This window comes from Protomyctophum bolini (assembly GCF_963924005.1).
Source record: "Protomyctophum bolini genome assembly, chromosome: 13".
Classification (NCBI taxonomy): Eukaryota; Metazoa; Chordata; class Actinopteri; order Myctophiformes; family Myctophidae; genus Protomyctophum; species Protomyctophum bolini.
In genome coordinates this window covers 34,978,834-34,996,784 of record NC_137874.1, presented here as the reverse complement: position 1 = coordinate 34,996,784, position 17,951 = coordinate 34,978,834, and the positions used below count along the sequence as shown (strand labels likewise).

The window sequence follows — 17,951 nt, the reverse complement described above, 5'->3', positions numbered from 1 at the left end:
TGTTCAATAATCGGCATTCATTTCAATCTACGTTTCACAGAGAGATTAAATGCAACTGAACTTAACACATCATGCTTACGAAACACACATCATCCTCATCAGGAATGATGAAAAGCGTCAGGAATGTAAAGAATTGTACATGACATAAGCTGCTGAAGAAACTGTGACGTTTGAGTATTAAGTGGCCATGTTCTCGTGTGTGTGTGTGTGTGTGTGTGTGTGTGTGTGTGGGGCACCACTTTAATTGCAAATTAGGCACAGTTATTTGTTTTGTTAACAGAAGTGCAGAGATACAGTAGGCTATATTGACAACCTAATGGGTTTCACTGCAAGACACGAGAGACTATAGTGTCGATTATGCCTACTGCTGTACAAATACACACTCATATTCAGTATTACTTCTACAACTATGTGCACTGGAGGTGTGCCATACTTGCATTAGCAACGCCTACTTAGTTTCTGTGTACATGCACAGCAGTCATGCACATGTACATGCACGTGGACTTGTTTGTGTTAAGACCAAGATGGTCTTAGTCCATTACTGGATTCCCTCGCTGTGTGTCTGTCTGTGGCTTTGTCCCCTGTTATGAGCAGTCCACTAATGAGTGTCCCCTGTTATGAGCAGTCCACTAAGGAGATTACCAAGATTTGTGAGCGCTGTCAACGCCTTGGTGAGACGGCGTGCTCATTTTGACAGCCCAACGTTTGATTTTGTCTTTTTGACATCGTCTTGTGAATAAAATGTTAAGTTTAATCATATTTTTTAGATGTTAGTTTTAGTCTAGTTTTAGTTGACTAAATATCATAAAAATGGAGTTGACTAAATCTACAACAAAAAATATTTTCGCGAGCCTTGACGTCAATAATGCTGAAAAGAGCAGATCTACAAGCTCACAATGAGCAACGCTATTTTCTGAGTGCAACATCCTAGTGCGGCAGCCAAACATAAAAGGACTTTTCTTAGTTATAAGATTGTTGACAAAATTAAGATATATTTATCCTATTTTTAGTCATCATAGCAATTTTTTGTTTAGCTTAAAGGTAGTCGACGAACATTATTCGTCATAGATTTAGTCAATGAAATTAACACTGAGGGCTATATATATATACTACGTTGTTATCTTGATAGGAGACTAGATTTCGTGTCAGCTTTATGTCTTCCTATTCTTTCATCGCTTAAGCTGTATTATTTTACGTGGGTAAAAATTGTCAAATGTTCAAAAAATAGTAACAACAAAAAAGCAGAAGAAGTGATGGCTTGTAAATTTGCTATTTTGTTTTGGAAGAAATTATATTATCACGGTTTTACACATTCAAGAATATCCTAGTTGATTTTGTCTCTTCCTTCCTGTGCTCTCTCTGGCCTTCATCCTCTCTTTACAATAACTGACCAGACTGACCACTTTCTCTCAGCTAGAGTCAGACCAGTCACCACTAGCTTTGACTCCCAGTTGGCACAGCTCAAGTGTGTCTGGTGACTGGTCGTCTGTCTAATCCTCTTCCTGAACATGACATTAATCTCATTCTCGGTTCGTTTCTTAACATTGCCACCGGCAGGCCTGTGCACCGTCATAAATAAACCATCCCTGTTTACTGAGTCAACAACGGATCTCACAACTTGTGAGGCTATAGATTATATTATACTATTTTGTCTATTTTTTTGCATGTCCATAATAATAAAGTTATGACTAGCTTTATCTGTGGCTCGGTACAATGATGGTGGTGACAATGACGATGCATCCTTCCTTGTCGTTAATGAGCAAGCTGCCTATTTGTGTACAGCATTAGTTTGTTTCATTTGAACAGACGGAACAGTAATTATGACTGAGAAAACAAAATAAAATGTTAGAAATTAAGAGTGAACTGAAACAACAGTGCGAGCGAATAGTCCAACATTCACCTCGGTACAAAGTGATGCAGGACGCTCCGTGTAAGCCGTCTCAATATTGGGAATGGATAGCAGATCTACAAGCTTGCAGTACAACATTTTTTCACTATTCGTCGTACGAAGACATATGCATGGCTTAAGTTGTTAGAAAATGTACCCCCCTCTGTTTTCGTTTTCCTACATTGAACCCTGTTTGTTGTCTCCACAGAGTCCACGCCGGGTCCTGCCAAGGTGGTGAAAGCAGGGAACCCACCCAGACCCAGACGAGGAGGAAAGGTAATGTCTATGGCACGTGATTATCTTAATCATGTGTGTGTGACTGTGTGTGTGTGTGTGTGTGTGTGTGTGTGTGTGTGTGTGTGTGTGATGCACACACGTTTGTTAGCATGTACATATGTGAATGCATGCACTGTTTGCCATAGGGCAGTGGTTCTCAAAGTGGGGTCTGGGGACCCCCAAGGGTCCTTGAAGGGGTTCCAGGGGGTCCCCAGATCTACAAGCTCGTAGCGCGCCACCGAGTGGCGCGCTACGAGCCTGTAGGTCTGCTATTTTTGAAAAATCTTAAAAATGTGGCGCAAATCTTTGAATATATATATTCTTTCAAAGTGAATGTTTTTAACTCTAAATGGGTTCATTGATCGGCTCAGAGGCATACAATGAATCTTGCCTGTCCCCTTCACTTTCTCAACAACATATGTGGTATGACTGCACCAAGCATCCTTTCAGTCATGCTCTGGGGTGTGTGCAGAAGTAGAAGTTGCTTCCTGGTATGCATATTCCAAATCCTGGAGACTGGAGCCAGAGCCGTGTCTGGAGCAGTAGAACTGCTTCAAGGGGGAGTTCGTCAAGCTTCCAAACTTGACAAACGTCCCTGAGGCATGTTTCATTTAAATGTTCACTTTTTCAGACACTTTTTTTGGCTGTACTTATATCTGAATATATATATATATCTTATATATTATCTGAATTCTGGAACAACACCCTGTGTGGTCTGCCTGACATCATAGTATCATAATGACACTAGACATAGACAGACACAGCACACATGTTCTTAACAAGTTCTATACCTTGAATGAGTCAATTTCACTGTGGAAGGAGAGGTAAGAAGGTGGATATTTGGACCCCACGCTGTCATGCAAACACATTTTCTCTATTTTTTTCTTTTTTCAGAGTGCACTCCAACTGAATACTTTTCATTGCTATAATGGAACCTTCGCTAAGCCTCACCCATTGAGATGCATGTTAAATGATGGGATTTCTCTAGATAAATCAATCATTTCAGTAGCAAGAGTTTCATAATGTCTTCTAAATCTAGTCAACGAGGCCTGCAGACTTAATTTGACCCCCCATTGAAGTTGTTTATCGATCATAACCTTATGATCCTTTTCTTTGTATCTTGTCTACCTATTGGTTTTATACCTGTGTATATACAGTATGTTGTGTGTATTGTTTTGTACCCAACCTACTGGTTTTATACCTGTGTTTATATGTTGTTTGTATATGTTGTTTGTATGTCTGGCCTCGTGGGGAAAGATGGTGGGTGGGTGGGGATGACTGGGAAAGGAGTTGTGGGAGAAAATGTAAAAAAACAAAGAGTCATATTCTCTGTCTGTGTCATACTCTTTGAATAAAATTTACTTAAAAAAACAAAAAACAAGGCCTGCAGTAGGCTATGCACTGGAAACATGTGCATCACATTCTTTCAATAGACTAGAAATACGAGGTTACAATATTAGAGTGAGTTACGGTATCCAACTTAATGTCCGACTGGAGTTTTGGGGTTGGGGTTTAGCGAAGGGTCCATTGTTGATTTGTGATTTCAGAAAGGCTTCAAATCCTTCAATCATCGGATTCTACTCTTGACACAAAACCTACCGTACTGGTATTACCTAATTATTCCCTGTGTGATAGAAAAACGTATGTTTTTTTTTTGCATGCGTTTTGTTCAGGTTGGAGATTTTGGTGATGCCAACAACTGGCCGACCCCAGGAGAGATCGCTACTAAAGACATGCAGGTGGGTTTTTAGTAGTCCCTTTTTCAGTATCTGAGAAATGTCTGAATGTTGAAGATGCTTATTCAATGCTTTTTGTATTCCAAGCTACCTCCTATGTCCCAAAGTATTTATTTTCAGGGTTCAAAAGTAGCAGATCTACAAGCTTTGAAACGCGCCGCGAAGCGACACGTTTCTTTTGATGCTTTTGTGTGATCAAGTAGGGCAACATTCACACGTCCACAAGTGTCCTGTCCTATGACCTGGCTGATAAAATCCTGCATTACCTCATGCACGGGCACACATGTCATGCGCACACATACACACACGAGCGTGCGCTCACACACACACACACACACACACACACACACACACACACACACACACACACACACACACACGGCCAGTGGTGCAGGGCACAGGAGGATTGCAGTGACCTTTATCACAGAGCATTGTTTAGTTAGTACATCACATTTTATATCAGAGAGATGGTGTGTGTGTGTGTGTGTTGCAGAGATTTTTGTTAAACATCGGCATTACTAAGTTAATTTAAAAAGTCTACACCAATTGGAGAATGCAAAATAATTGTAATTTTGATCATGGTTTTGCCTGTTGTCTCTTCTATTGTACCACATCAATACAGCATGTAAATGTGGACAAAATCTTATTCAACCGACGACAACAACATGTTCTTTAGTGTGAGAGGCTAAATCTCATCAAATGGTGGCACGTGGTTCAAATGCCAAATAAATATCGAAGGTTGAAAACCACAGCTCTATTGTTGGTGAAAAGGCCGTGAGTTGCAACCGTGCCTGGTTTGCTCTCGTTTCCTTCTACAACGAACATCTTCGCAGAAATATCAGATCTACAAGCTCACATTGGGTCGTGTTTGTGACCTCGTAGATCAGCTATTTCCGGTGAAATAGCCAGATAGCTACAAATAACCACCTTTCTGGTGGTGATGGCTCAAGTGGTTAAGCACGATTAATTATTTTCGACACACAACGGAGGCGGGCCGAAAATTGCTGACCTACAAGCTCAGTGTTTCGAGGATGCAATGCTTCATGAGCCTGTGTGTGTGTGTGTGTGTGTGTGTGTATATATGAATGAATCCACTGACACTGTATTCATATTCCAGATTAGAGAGATTTATTTCATTTTTTAATCTTTACCATTTGATTTAGTTTGTATCTAAACCAGCCCAATGGGAGGAAAAGATGTGATGGATAATTTCCCCCCTCCCGTTTGACTTGTCCGTCTAAGCGAGCTACAATAGGTATTTTAGTGGTCGAGTGTGCTAATTACACAGTGGCAACAGCAGCACGCAGCACAGAGACACACATAGTACACCCAGGCAGAGCAGTTGACGTGTGGTGGTGATATACTGTCTTTATGTCCCTAAGGCTGCTTTCTTCTGACAGTTTGTGAGGGGTTTAGTCCCCTCTGACCTCTTTGGCAGCGGCCGTTGGAGTGTGTGGGCGGGCGGGCGGGCGTCTGACCTCTAAGCAGAGTCTGAAAAGTAGAACACAACAAACTGGGAGTTTGTTTGCCTTTTTTCTGGTAAAAATGAGTAGAGCCTGGAAATGCCTGCTAAACAAAGAAACTACGGTAGCTCCGTTGTGTGAGTCATGCACCACTGTGTGACTGACTGGTTAGTGAGCTTGGGTATTGTCTGCTAAGATAGTGGATGCTGCATGATGCCAAAGGGCTTAACCCATTTTGGGCGGGAACCCCTTTTGGTGTTAGCTATTGAAAAATAACTGATCTACATGCTCATACGAGCTTGTAGGTCTGCTATTTTTTAAGAATCGACTGACATACAAACATAGCTTTTTCAGAAAACTGTCAGGATGTAGAAGACATTTTGGGTTACGTGAAATTTCTAAATAAATGATCAAAATGAGAACCATAAAAGCAGAGTAGGCAGTGATAATTCAAACAAGAAGAAAGCAGAAAGAGAATCATGACTGACAACGTAAGATTAAGCCTAATTTAACGGATTTCAAATCTCCCTCAAGAAAGAGGGTTTTTTTTGTGGGCACGGTGGCACAGTCGGTAGTGCTGTCGCCTCACAGCTAGCTAGCTACTGGGTGAAAAATTGGTTGCATAAAAATATTATAAAAAATAAAGTGTTTTTTTCCCCCTGATGCAAAGTAAAACTTCAGATAGTAGGTGTAAGAAAATTCAGTTCCGTTTTTATATATTTAGTGTGCAACATCACCTCTTTGTACAAATCATACAACACAAAACACATTAAACAAAGAATACAGTGTAAATGTGCCTGCACGTACTGTATGAGCAGAGTGTGACAGAATCAATATGGGGCAGTGCAGCGCATAATTGTAAATATAGTACACAGTACTAAACAAACATTGAACTAAAGACAAACATTAAACCTGTATATAGGAGGGGCTAGCGCCCCTCAAAAATCAATAAAGCTAAGAGCAACTGTAATGCAAGGGGGGAAAAAAGATGGGTTTTAATAGATTAAAACATACATCTTATTCTGGCCAATCCCAATTTGCGTCCTCACTTTGCACACTTTTGTCTTCAATGTTTGTGTTTACACAGACCCTCAAAGCTGGACATAGGACTCAAAAATGTCCAAAGAGTCTGCTTCTTCTCTAACATTTGGAGGGAGAACATTCTAGAATGTACCGCTATGTACTGTCATCTTAATTGAACACCGTTTACTCCGGCTTGTAGTTGAGCCCGCGAGTCAGTGAGCCAACATTGCACCCGGTATGGGGTTCTCTCCTCCTATCCTCTACTTTCCACAGGTGTTAATCAGTAGTTCTCTCCCCACACACACACACACACACACACACACACACACACATACACACACACACACACACACACACATACAGACACACCTCCAGCATGTGTCTCATTTTGCCTTGCCTTACAGTAGCTGCAGCAGCATGAATTCCGAGTGGAGTTGAGCTGGGCAGGTGGCCATTTCTATTTCTAAACTGGGCTTGCTGGGCAGGCTGCGCGATAGGTTGTCGCTTGCAGAATGACCCGGCTAACCCCCTTTTTTAGACAGACGGGACGTGGCTGAGCAAGGTGCAGCGGAGAGGACGTGAGGAACGCATCTGCCGATCACCCGATTGGGGGGGGGGTGTGGGGAGTTGTGGGGGGGGGGTTCAGGGGGTCAGAAAATGTGTGTCACGTCATCAGAGCCAGAAATAACCAGTAGGGCATTGGCCAGAGGGTACGAGAGCAAGGCCTGGGAAGGGATGTCCTTTTAGGGATCCCCTATAATAAAAGCGGCCGATGCTATTCTTAGGGTTTATATGGCCGGTCAATCGCACATTGTGGCCCCATGTAACATTTTAAAGCTGTAAATCATCACTTATGTAATTGCGCAAATTGTGCATTCTTGATACTTAAGTGTAGGGGGGGGGGGGGGTGTTGAGAGGGTAGTGTGCATAATGTGTTGAAGACAAATGTGAGGTTTTCAGACACAGACATCCTTTTGTTTGCATTCGACTGTTTTGGCTTCTAACTGTAGTAGTGGATTATCGAGAGTCTGAATTGTCTGTTTTTAGTTGGTGGTCAGGTTGTTGTCAGCTTACTTCAATTCTACTCGGTGCTTTAAAACCTGTGATTGGTGATCACAAAAATGAACTACCATAATTTAATATTTCTAGCCCCCCCCCCCCTCCACATTTTCTAAATGCTAGAGGCATAGAGCCTACATTCTCCATTTATTTATGTTAAATTTACCAAATTTCATGGATTAAAAATAAAAATAAAATAAATCTTCAGGATTTTCTTTTCCTTTTTTTGAGGGGCGCTAGCCCCTCCTATATACAGGTTTAATGTTTGTTTTTAGTTCAATGTCTGTTTTAAAAACGCCATTTTGTCATCTTGTCCCTAACACAAACATTAAATGCCATTAACAAATAAAGAGAATTTAATGTTTGTTTTGACACCGTTTGTTTTACGTCACCATTACATCACCTAATCATAGCAACATGAGTCAGACTTTAATATATTAGCGCTCCTCACTTCACACGGGTGTGATATTTTTTAAATATAAATAACCGATCTACAAGCATGTCTGTGTGCTTGTATATCTGCTATTTTTGGAATATCCAAAGTATAAAATAGGGCTTAAGCGGTCGAGAACTCTTTCATGGCTCATGATTTACCACCTTGTGAATATAAAAGCAACTCCACTTCCCTAATTCAATTGAAGTGAATGGACCTCGGCCACAATGCTAATCCCATAAGTGTGACTTATGTATGTCTGTGACAGGTGGTGTTTGATTTCCTGTGTGTAGCTTGTTTGTGTCCCCTGTGTTCTGGGTGGAGCCGACAAGCCGCGGGCCCCGCCTTGGCTATCATCACCATCCACTGATACAAGTTCTCCTAAAATGTCTGGTCTGCCCCAGACAATGTTGGCACACTGTGAGTGCACTAGTGCAGTGTGAATCCACTATTAACCCATTCTGACCTGAGATCAGATTCTAAAAATGTTTTCTATGTCAGTCGTTTAAAAAAAAAAATAGCAGACCTCCAACTCGTAGCGCGCCACTCAATGGTGAATTGGTGATAATTATATTATTATAGGTTAAGCTACCCAGCAGTACATCAAGTAATAAACGCATGCATTACATACTAATTACAATCCAATAATTATTGTGAAATCTATTATGAGTACTTTTATATTTGGCAAGTATATTTTGATGCCGGTACTTTTGCACTTTTACTCGGTACAATTTTGAACGCAGGACTGTAACTTGTAACTAGATTACACCTACGTACAGGGCAGCGGTTTTCAACCAGATTAGGCTACTTAATTTACAAGAAGTCTACACAATTAGAGAATGTAAAAACAATTGGTATTTTGATCAACGTTTGCCTGTTGTCTCTCCTATAATAGTACCACATCAACACAGCATGGAATTTTGAACAGAATCTTGGCAACGATGGCAAAAACATCTTTAGTTTTGGGCCTGCGCCCTGCGTGGCAAAATCTCATCAAATGGTGGTCCATGGCTTAACCCATTCTGACCGGGAACCCATTTTGGTGTTAGCATCATCTTATGCTTTAGCTATTGAAAAATAGCAGATCTACAAGCTCATAGCGCGCCACCGAGTGGCGCGCTACGAGCTTGTAGGTCTGCTATTTTTGAAAAATCGAAGAACGACTGACATTTTTCAGAATCTGATCTCGGGTCAGAATGGGTTAATCAGACCAGTGTGTGTCCAGCGGAAACCTCGTATGAATCTGATCTCAGGTCAGAATGGGTTAAATGCCGAATATAAATAATGGGCCTTGATATAAAAAAGGTTGAAAACCACTGTAATAGAGTGTATATATATATATATCTACATTACTTGTAACAGAGTTGTACCTACATTGTGGCGTTGCTGCTCAATGCTCATCAGTATAAAGTCTTCAGTACACCACCCTTTCATTCCCAATGGAGGTCCCCATTTCAGTGCGCTGTTGTGTGAACGAACGGTAGCACATTTGGCAGAATGATTCAGCTTTCCGATATCATTATTTATACAGCCTGACGCTCCACACGCCGCCATTATTGATCCCCAACACGCACGCATTCACCGACACTGTCGCACACCATCCTATCACTCATATCCAGAGTTCCATTTGCTGGGTGGCATTGGGGGAGACCCATGCCTGTTGCTTTTGATATACACCCCCTCTCCGGTCATTCCTTTTTTATGGCTGGCGGGGATATGTTTTATAATACCCTGCTTCTGGTCAGACTGGTGCAATTTCCTTGTGGGCGATTTAGACTTAGATTTTTAGATACGGTTGATATTTACGTTTGATAATATCACAATTCAAAAGCAAGTCTCTTGCACACCTACAAAGACAGGTGTGTAGGGGAAGGCCAAACGAGGGCCCAACGGCGCACTGAAAAAGAAGAAACTCCTGCACACTGTCTTCAAATGCAAATAAAGGTTTTAATGGGAAACAACGTTTCCAGGGGTTTTCACTTAGAATCAACCTGGGGACCACTGTTGTGTTGGTTTGGGGATAGAATCAACCTGGGGACCACTGTTGTGTTGGTTTGGGGATAGAATCAACCTGGGGACCACTGTTGTGTTGGTTTGGGGATAGTATCAACCTGGGGACCACTGTTGTGTTGGTTTGGGGATAGTATCAACCTGGGGACCACTGTTGTGTTGGTTTGGGGATAGAATCAACCTGGGGACCACTGTTGTGTTGGTTTGGGGATAGAATCAACCTGGGGACCACTGTTGTGTTGGTTTGGGGATAGAATCAACCTGGGGACCACTGTTGTGTTGGTTTGGGGATAGAATCAACCTGGGGACCACTGTTGTGTTGGTTTGGGGATAGAATCAACCTGGGGACCACTGTTGTGTTGGTTTGGGGATAGTATCAACCTGGGGACCACTGTTGTGTTGGTTTGGAGATAGTATCAACCTGGGGACCACTGTTGTGTTGGTTTGGGGATAGAATCAACCTGGGGACCACTGTTGTGTTGGTTTGGGGATAGAATCAACCTGGGGACCACTGTTGTGTTGGTTTGGGGATGGTATCAACCTGGGGACCACTGTTGTGTTGGTTTGGAGATAGAATCAACCTGGGGACCACTGTTGTGTTGGTTTGGAGATAGAATCAACCTGGGGACCACTGTTGTGTTGGTTTGGGGATAGAATCAACCTGGGGACCACTGTTGTGTTGGTTTGGGGATAGTATCAACCTGGGGACCACTGTTGTGTTGGTTTGGAGATAGAATCAACCTGGGGACCACTGTTGTGTTGGTTTGGAGATAGAATCAACCTGGGGACCACTGTTGTGTTGGTTTGGGGATAGTATCAACCTGGGGACCACTGTTGTGTTGGTTTGGGGATAGAATCAACCTGGGGACCACTGTTGTGTTGGTTTGGGGATAGTATCAACCTGGGGACCACTGTTGTGTTGGTTTGGGGATAGTATCAACCTGGGGACCACTGTTGTATTGGTTTGGGGATAGTATCAACCTGGGGACCACTGTTGTGTTGGTTTGGGGATAGTATCACCTTGGGGACCACTGTTGTGTTGGTTTGGGGATAGAATCAACCTGGGGACCACTGTTGTGTTGGTTTGGGGATAGAATCAACCTGGGGACCACTGTTGTGTTGGTTTGGGGATAGAATCAACCTGGGGACCACTGTTGTGTTGGTTTGGGGATAGAATCAACCTGGGGACCACTGTTGTGTTGGTTTGGAGATATGGGCTAAGATTTGTTCTTTTGTCCCATCCCATGTGTAAACATCCCAACCGATTCTCAACCAACGGTCCATTGACTACTAATCATTTCCTAATAATGACTCAACCAGACAATCCGGTGCACTTCTCCCTCTTGAGGTTCTAACTCCCATTTTCTGTTCAATTTCTTGACCTTCAACATTGGTGGTCATCATAGGTCACAAGGTCATTCAGTTCACTGTTTCTCAAAGAAAAATTCAACAAATTCTACATTACTAAATGAATGTTCAGGGACCAGTGACACTTGCATTACTTCCGTGGACCACCTGTTGAAAACCCCTGTGTTAGACCTTCATCACGCTATCTTTAGGAGGAGTTCACAATTCAACAATTTAATTAAATGTAATGTACGTTAAACACATTGGTGGCCCAACTTGGGCCATATTTAGATGAGATCCTCTCTATTATTCCCAGAACTCAGGAGAAGGAGCAACAAAGACAGATGTTCATTACCCCTCCATAAACCTGGCCAGTGTCCACTTAGGAATTTCAACATGATTGAATTGCTGGCTTACGACTTGATTGTCATCATGATTTAATTGCAACAGGAAGATCCACACTTCCCTGTTGCAACGGGAGAACCCATATTAGCCAAAGTGTGCATACATTTATGTGTGTAGGTTTTGGCATTTAGGGGATAGGTTTAGGGTTCGATTTAGGGTAACTTTTCAAAACGTCTCTAAGCAGAGAGAATACCAGCACTCGTGGAACTGTCCTTTAAAAGGCACTTTATTATTTAATATATAATTGGCCTATTTTAGATCTAGGGTAACAAATGACACCCCAAAAAAGGTGAAAATGAAAACATTGCTCTCCTCAAAAATATAATGAATACCAGCGCGCGCGCGTGTGTGCGTGTGCGTGCGCGCGCACACGTGCGTGTACAGAATTGTGTGAGTGCAAGTGCTCGTGTGTCCATCCATCTCCCTGTTCTGTCTAAACCTCCCTCCTTCCCATACCATCTCATCCTCCCCCCCCTCTCTCTCCCTCCCTCCCCTCTCCCCCTGCCTCCTTGCCTTCCTCCTCTCAGATGGAGGTAGAGACGCAGACCGTGGCCTGCCCGGCGACTGTCAGGCAGGTCAGAGACTCGCGGAGATTCCCCGTAAGTTTACCTGCCGGCCACGGGTGGTGCTGGTGGTGCTGGTGGTGGTGGTGGTGCTGGTGGTGGTGGTGGTGCTGGTCGGGGGGAATGCTGACCCAACCTCCTTCTGGCCCTTTGGACGACCCCTCCGTGGTCTACCTCAAAGCTCATTAACCATATTAACCCTGTCGCGATGCAACGTGTCGCATTTTGTAGTGGCATTAAACCTGTTGTGATGTGACATGTTGGTGAGCTTGTAGATCACCTATTTATGCTATTCATTGTACAATGAAGTATTATGTAATGGACTTAAAACCCCTTGAAAGTCCCTAACGTCCCTATTCTGGGGGCAAACATTCGGTTGGTCTATAAGCTCACAACACGTCACAATGTGACATGTTGACGAAGAGATTAGGGGCCCTATTTTTGCCAGTGCTTTACCCCTTATCCCTAAACTTCTTTGTCTTTTTTTTCCCTTTTTTTTTCCTGTTTTGAAAAACATTTTTGAATAGTTCAAATTGTCAATCTACAAGCTCACAACGTGTCGATGTAGATTGGCTAGTTGAACTATTTAAAAAAATAAAATAAAGGGGTAAGCCACTGGTGAGAATAGGGCCATTGGTGTTGAGGGAAATACTAGACAGCCTACTATAGAGCCTTGTGGGACCCCAGTCAGTCCAAGTAGAATAGGGTTTAAGTGGTTAAATGCCAACTAGTCAGCAGTGTCGTTATGCATTTCTTGCATTAGATGCAAATGCTTGATACAAGTACCGTACACGCCCAGGGGAAAGAAATAGTGTCGCGGTGTTTTGAGATATCGCTGCCAAGATTATGTCAGCTATAGCCTGTGCATTCCTGATGCACTTACATAATAATATACAATATACGTAACGAGAAGATTGATTATTATTCAGACACAGCTCTGCCGGTAAAAAGGGGAAGTCGCCTTGGATGCTGATCTAGTTGAGCTCAATTCTGCTTCCTCTGATCTCCGGTTACTTTTGACCTTTTCAGTCACTTTTCGTCGTTGTGCAATCACTAGTTAAAAAAAGTGGTACATTTATTCGTCGCCACCTATCGGAGTCCATTGTTGAGCACAGCGAGTATTGTTAGTTGCATCCTAGCCAGTTTCCCAGTTGGTTTTTTTTCGTGTGAGTGCCATTAACAAATTAACAATACTAACAAGCTGTTTGTCGTGGTATTTAATTAACACCGTGCCAATGACATGTGTTCTTCCCCATTGTGTGAAGTGGTTGTCGGAGATACCAAGACATTGAACCGGACTGAATGGAGTTGGTCTTAATCAGCAGCACCCTCGGGTGTCGAGTTAAAGCTGCACGTGTAGGCAGGCTGATTGATAAGCTGACTGTTGAGGATTTGATGAGGATTGTTATTCTGGACTTTTTGCACATGACCCCCATTCCTGCATTTCGAATGGGAGATTACTGTCATGCCTTCCTCTTTTGTTACGCTGTGGGTTCCTAAACCCAAATGGCCAGCATTTAGTGTAGCTGTCGTGAAACTTTACCATGTGACATGTGGTCACGTGGCCTCCCTTTTTATAGGGCAACGCGACAAAATGTCCATTTGTAATGTTTTAGCCCCAGAGTATATTCATGATTTTTTTTTTAAAGCTTTCAACGGCCGTGTTTGTTCATGTGTTTGCCAGAAACATGTTCTCTTAATGTGTGAGGGGTTGTGTGAACTAGGGCCTCAAGCACAGAAACATTGCTTGTACTTGGCGTTGCGTTTTGGGTGAAATGGGAAGAGTCGGTGTGAATAACAGCTGTGCACGCTTGGAGTGGGTCTACTAAGTGAAATGAGTGTTGTTTGAATTAACCACATTAACCCTGGTGCCCCTATGTGAGGCAAATTTCAAAAATAGCAGATCTACAAGTCGCGATGTGTTGTGAGCTTGTGGATAGGCTATTTTCACTATTTGTTGTACGACAAGTAATGGGGTTACACTGTGTGTGCGTGTGCGTGTGCGTGTGTGTGTGTGTGTGTGTGTGTGTGAGTGGGAGAGAGAATTGTATATGAAGTTGAACATGTGCATTAGACACTACACTAACTTTGTCTCCAGCCTGCTACTTTGCATGACTCTTGTGCAAAGAACTGTCACCTTGCAGATATGTGTGTTCGCTGACAGATAGCCAACCCTGCAGTAACATGCAGAAGAGGCTGAATGGTGTTTGACCAAACTAAACTCAAATATTAGCACTGGGAACAAGAATAATCAAAAAGCCACGATACCAACGCACGGGGAGCTCCTCTGTGCCCTATCATAAAAGACTAAAGTTTTTAGGCTTGTTTGCGGAAAGTTTCTTGAATTCTCCTGTGTGGCCTCTGTGCTGCAGTCGGGTCACATTGATGCGATTGGATCAAAGAGAATCTTAATGAAAGTGATGATAAGCACCTGGTAAATCTATAATTTGGTCCCCATCAGTCATTGTGTCATACCCACCCACCCCCTCAGGATATCTAGGCTACATACCATACCTGTATTGCTTAATTTATACTCTGTTGTGAATCTACACGCTCACAACACATCACAGTATTTTAGTTATGTGATTGTGCAGTGCTTCAAACATTTCCCCTGGTAGGCAACATCGTCACATGTAAATGTTCTGGCATTCACATTTTTGTCAACATAATAAAAACACGGTCCGATTTGATCACCGTGGCACGCGCTAAAGACATTAGCCATCGTTAGTCAGACCCGCTGTAGAGGTGATGAGATTCACATGTCTCTTCTCTGACTGCAAACCATTGGAGAGAACTACAACAACTCTGATCAGCACGTACACATGCTTGACATTTGGGCTTTGTGAGCTTAGAGAGAGGCTATCTTCATAGAGCAACATGGGTGTACGGTGAAGTATGAATCGGGCTCAACTCATGCAGGGCAAAGTTGGCCTGAATGGCCTCATCTCTACGGTTATTGTCCCCATTCATTCCATCTATGTCTGTCACCTATAGATTTATAGACACCTTTTATTTGTTTCACAGCCGATAATATTGCGAGGGCGCTTCTAGTCTGAGCCAATACCCAGTGTCAGGCGTACACAGATAGGAATATAAAGTGCATGGTCACATGGAGTTACCACAAACTGGTGACAAACGGATAAAAACACATTTTATTAGGCTATTGGCCCAAATGTTGAGCTCTAAATCTACTGTAAGTGTTGGCTACCGTATAATTAATCACATTCACACTCACAGTGGGAACATGGCGGGAATTTAGCTCTTCTAGTATACACGGTGGGTGAGGTACGATGCAAGCGCAAAATGGCCACCATGTGAATGTCAAAGGAGCATTGTTGTTCTTGTCATGGGTGTGATTGAGTGTATATGTGATGCATTCTCCACCGGCACTCCAGCGATTATTAGGCCCCCGCTGCGTGAGTCTATACTGGCATTTGTGGAAAAAGAAATATTCTCTATGACCCCCCCCCCCCCCCCCCCCCCCCATCTTCTCCAGGCCCCTAAAAGGTCCTTGGTCAAGAAGGAGCCCAAGGAGAAGAGAGAGAGTAATGAGGAGAGCAAGGAGAACCTGAAGGCCACCAAGTCAGATGACTCGGGGGAGGAGAAGAACGGCGATGAAGACTCCCAGAAGAACGGACAGAAGAAGAAAGGTGATTGTTACGTTTATCCATCATTAAAAAAACGCTTAACTGTTCACATTGCCCCATCCCTGGATCCCCAAATGCAAGCTCAACATACTCTCTCTTTTTGTCATTCATACCAACATGCCATCATCATGGATAGCCTCGGTTAATCTCCAAGATTCACGTATTTCAGTATCCCGTCCCTTGACCACAGAAATTTAAACATACATGTTCGGCATCCTCGTCAACTGACTGTGAAATATTCCCATCATATATATTTTCACGGATAATCGTACATAACAGATTATATAATAGGATAAAGTAGTTAATAAGACATTTGAGTCACAATGATGAGAGACTGGTAGTGAAGATAAAAGGTGGCGGAAGAGCGTTTAATTAATTCAAACAATGTACTCTCAATCATCGATCTTTGCAGGTTGCTTGCCTAGAGGTCACTGTGTACCTTTAGTTAATAATCCTATCATGAGGACTAATGATGGATCTTTTTAAAATATTGCTGCAAGGTTAATATTAAAGGGACCATACAAAGCATCATAATAATAATAATACATTTTATTTATAAGGCGCCTTTCAGGGCACTCAAGGTCGCTGTACAGGTTAAAAACAGTACAAGTTAAAAGCAGAACAGTTAAAAGCAGAACAACAACACAGCTTGCAGCAGAAGATCACAGGTCATGTAGGGTCATATTTGAAAACAAAGCTAACGCGTGTTTTTATGGGTTTTTTTTGTACCTGTAATAATGAAATGAATCGAGTCCACTTCCGTAACTCACTTTTTTACGCTTTAGGCATCCTGTGGTGTGTTCAGAGCCAGTTTCTACAACCTATAGATCTCTGGTTTAAACCACACCGCACAGCATCTGGGCGATGCAACTCAGCAGACCACTCTCTGTACTGAGGCTGGACCTGCGTTGCTCTCCCTACATTAGCACAGTGTTTCTCAATCATCTTCATGTCAAGTACTCCCAAATTGATCATGTTTTAAGCCACAACCCCTTGGTGCCAAGGAGCAAAGACCCCCATAAGAGGAGATGTTTATTGCTGCATTGTATTTACTACAGCATTCTGCAACTGTCTCTGCTAATCGGCGGGTTGAGCGAATCGTACAATCTGAGCAGGTGAAATTGTATAACAACCTTCAACCTGGTGTCCTTCATTCTTTTTTTGGTTATAGGCAAAATAAAAACTTAATTCATCTACTGTTCAAGCGCTCACAACTCAATATACTGTACAAGTGTTCACAATTGCGATGCGGCGTGATGTGTGAGCTTGTATATTTTTTTTAAATGGTTCGTGAGTGGTTAAACTGTTCCCCCATTTAGCCGGGGAAGCCCTGGAAATCCCCCCCCCCCCCCCCACCCCGCTTTATTGCGCTTTAAGAACGACTGCCATAAAACATTAATTAAACAAGACGGGCTCCAATTGGTCACATCTCCTCAAACCTCTGGCTTTCCCTGTACACCACATTGCTGAGGGCATGGCCCTGGGGTTTTCCTGGTGCAGACATCTTTGTATTCACCTGGGTTTTCCCAGAGTACGATAGTTTGGCCAGAGTATGTCCATCGTTTCCATAACATGTCTGCGATACATCTGTAGAAGTCTCAAAGTAGACGGCACGGGTACAGTATTATCTGCAATTTCTCTGAAACCTTTTTTTTCCCTTTCATACATGGCTTTTTCCCCCTTTTTTTGCAATAAACCTGCAGTGTTTAGGGTGCAGTCTATTGCAGTGGTTCAGTTGATCAAATTATGCCAATTCTCAGTGAAATTATCAAGTTAATGGTGCAGAGAAATATTTCAGACAATTAGTGGATGACAGCATATCAGTGACTGACCGTGTTGCCAAGGTGTCACTCTGCACTTGACATTGAACACGGACACCTTTTAAACTTGAGCCTACTGCATAGCAACAACCAGGAGACCCTGATAGCTGAGCTGTTTTGGCAGCAATGAAGGGTTTAAATTCCACTAGCGAAGCCCGTCAGTCAACCAACTACTGAATGTCTTTTCTGACCTTCCGAGTAAGAGGTTGTCCTCAATGACAAGGGAAACGAAGAAAGGGAAACTGACTTTCCCTGCCTTTCCCATTCTCATTTCTTTTTCC

The 17,951-nt window shown here is 42.8% G+C and overlaps 1 protein-coding gene across 4 annotated transcripts in view; it reads left to right on the top strand.

Annotated features, from left to right (window-relative positions):
• larp1 (La ribonucleoprotein 1, translational regulator) overlaps positions 1-17,951 on the top strand; it is a 68,050-nt gene that overhangs the window by 26,491 nt on the left and 23,608 nt on the right. For 3 of the 4 annotated variants that reach the window (XM_080780442.1, XM_080780444.1, XM_080780441.1), the window contains exons 2-5: positions 2,097-2,164; positions 3,838-3,903; positions 12,168-12,239; positions 15,700-15,853. In XM_080780442.1, the coding sequence (XP_080636568.1) occupies positions 2,097-2,164; positions 3,838-3,903; positions 12,168-12,239; positions 15,700-15,853 (360 nt within the window). The remainder of the gene's footprint in view (positions 1-2,096; positions 2,165-3,837; positions 3,904-12,167; positions 12,240-15,699; positions 15,854-17,951) is intronic. The other variant, XM_080780443.1, reaches the window with a different exon arrangement.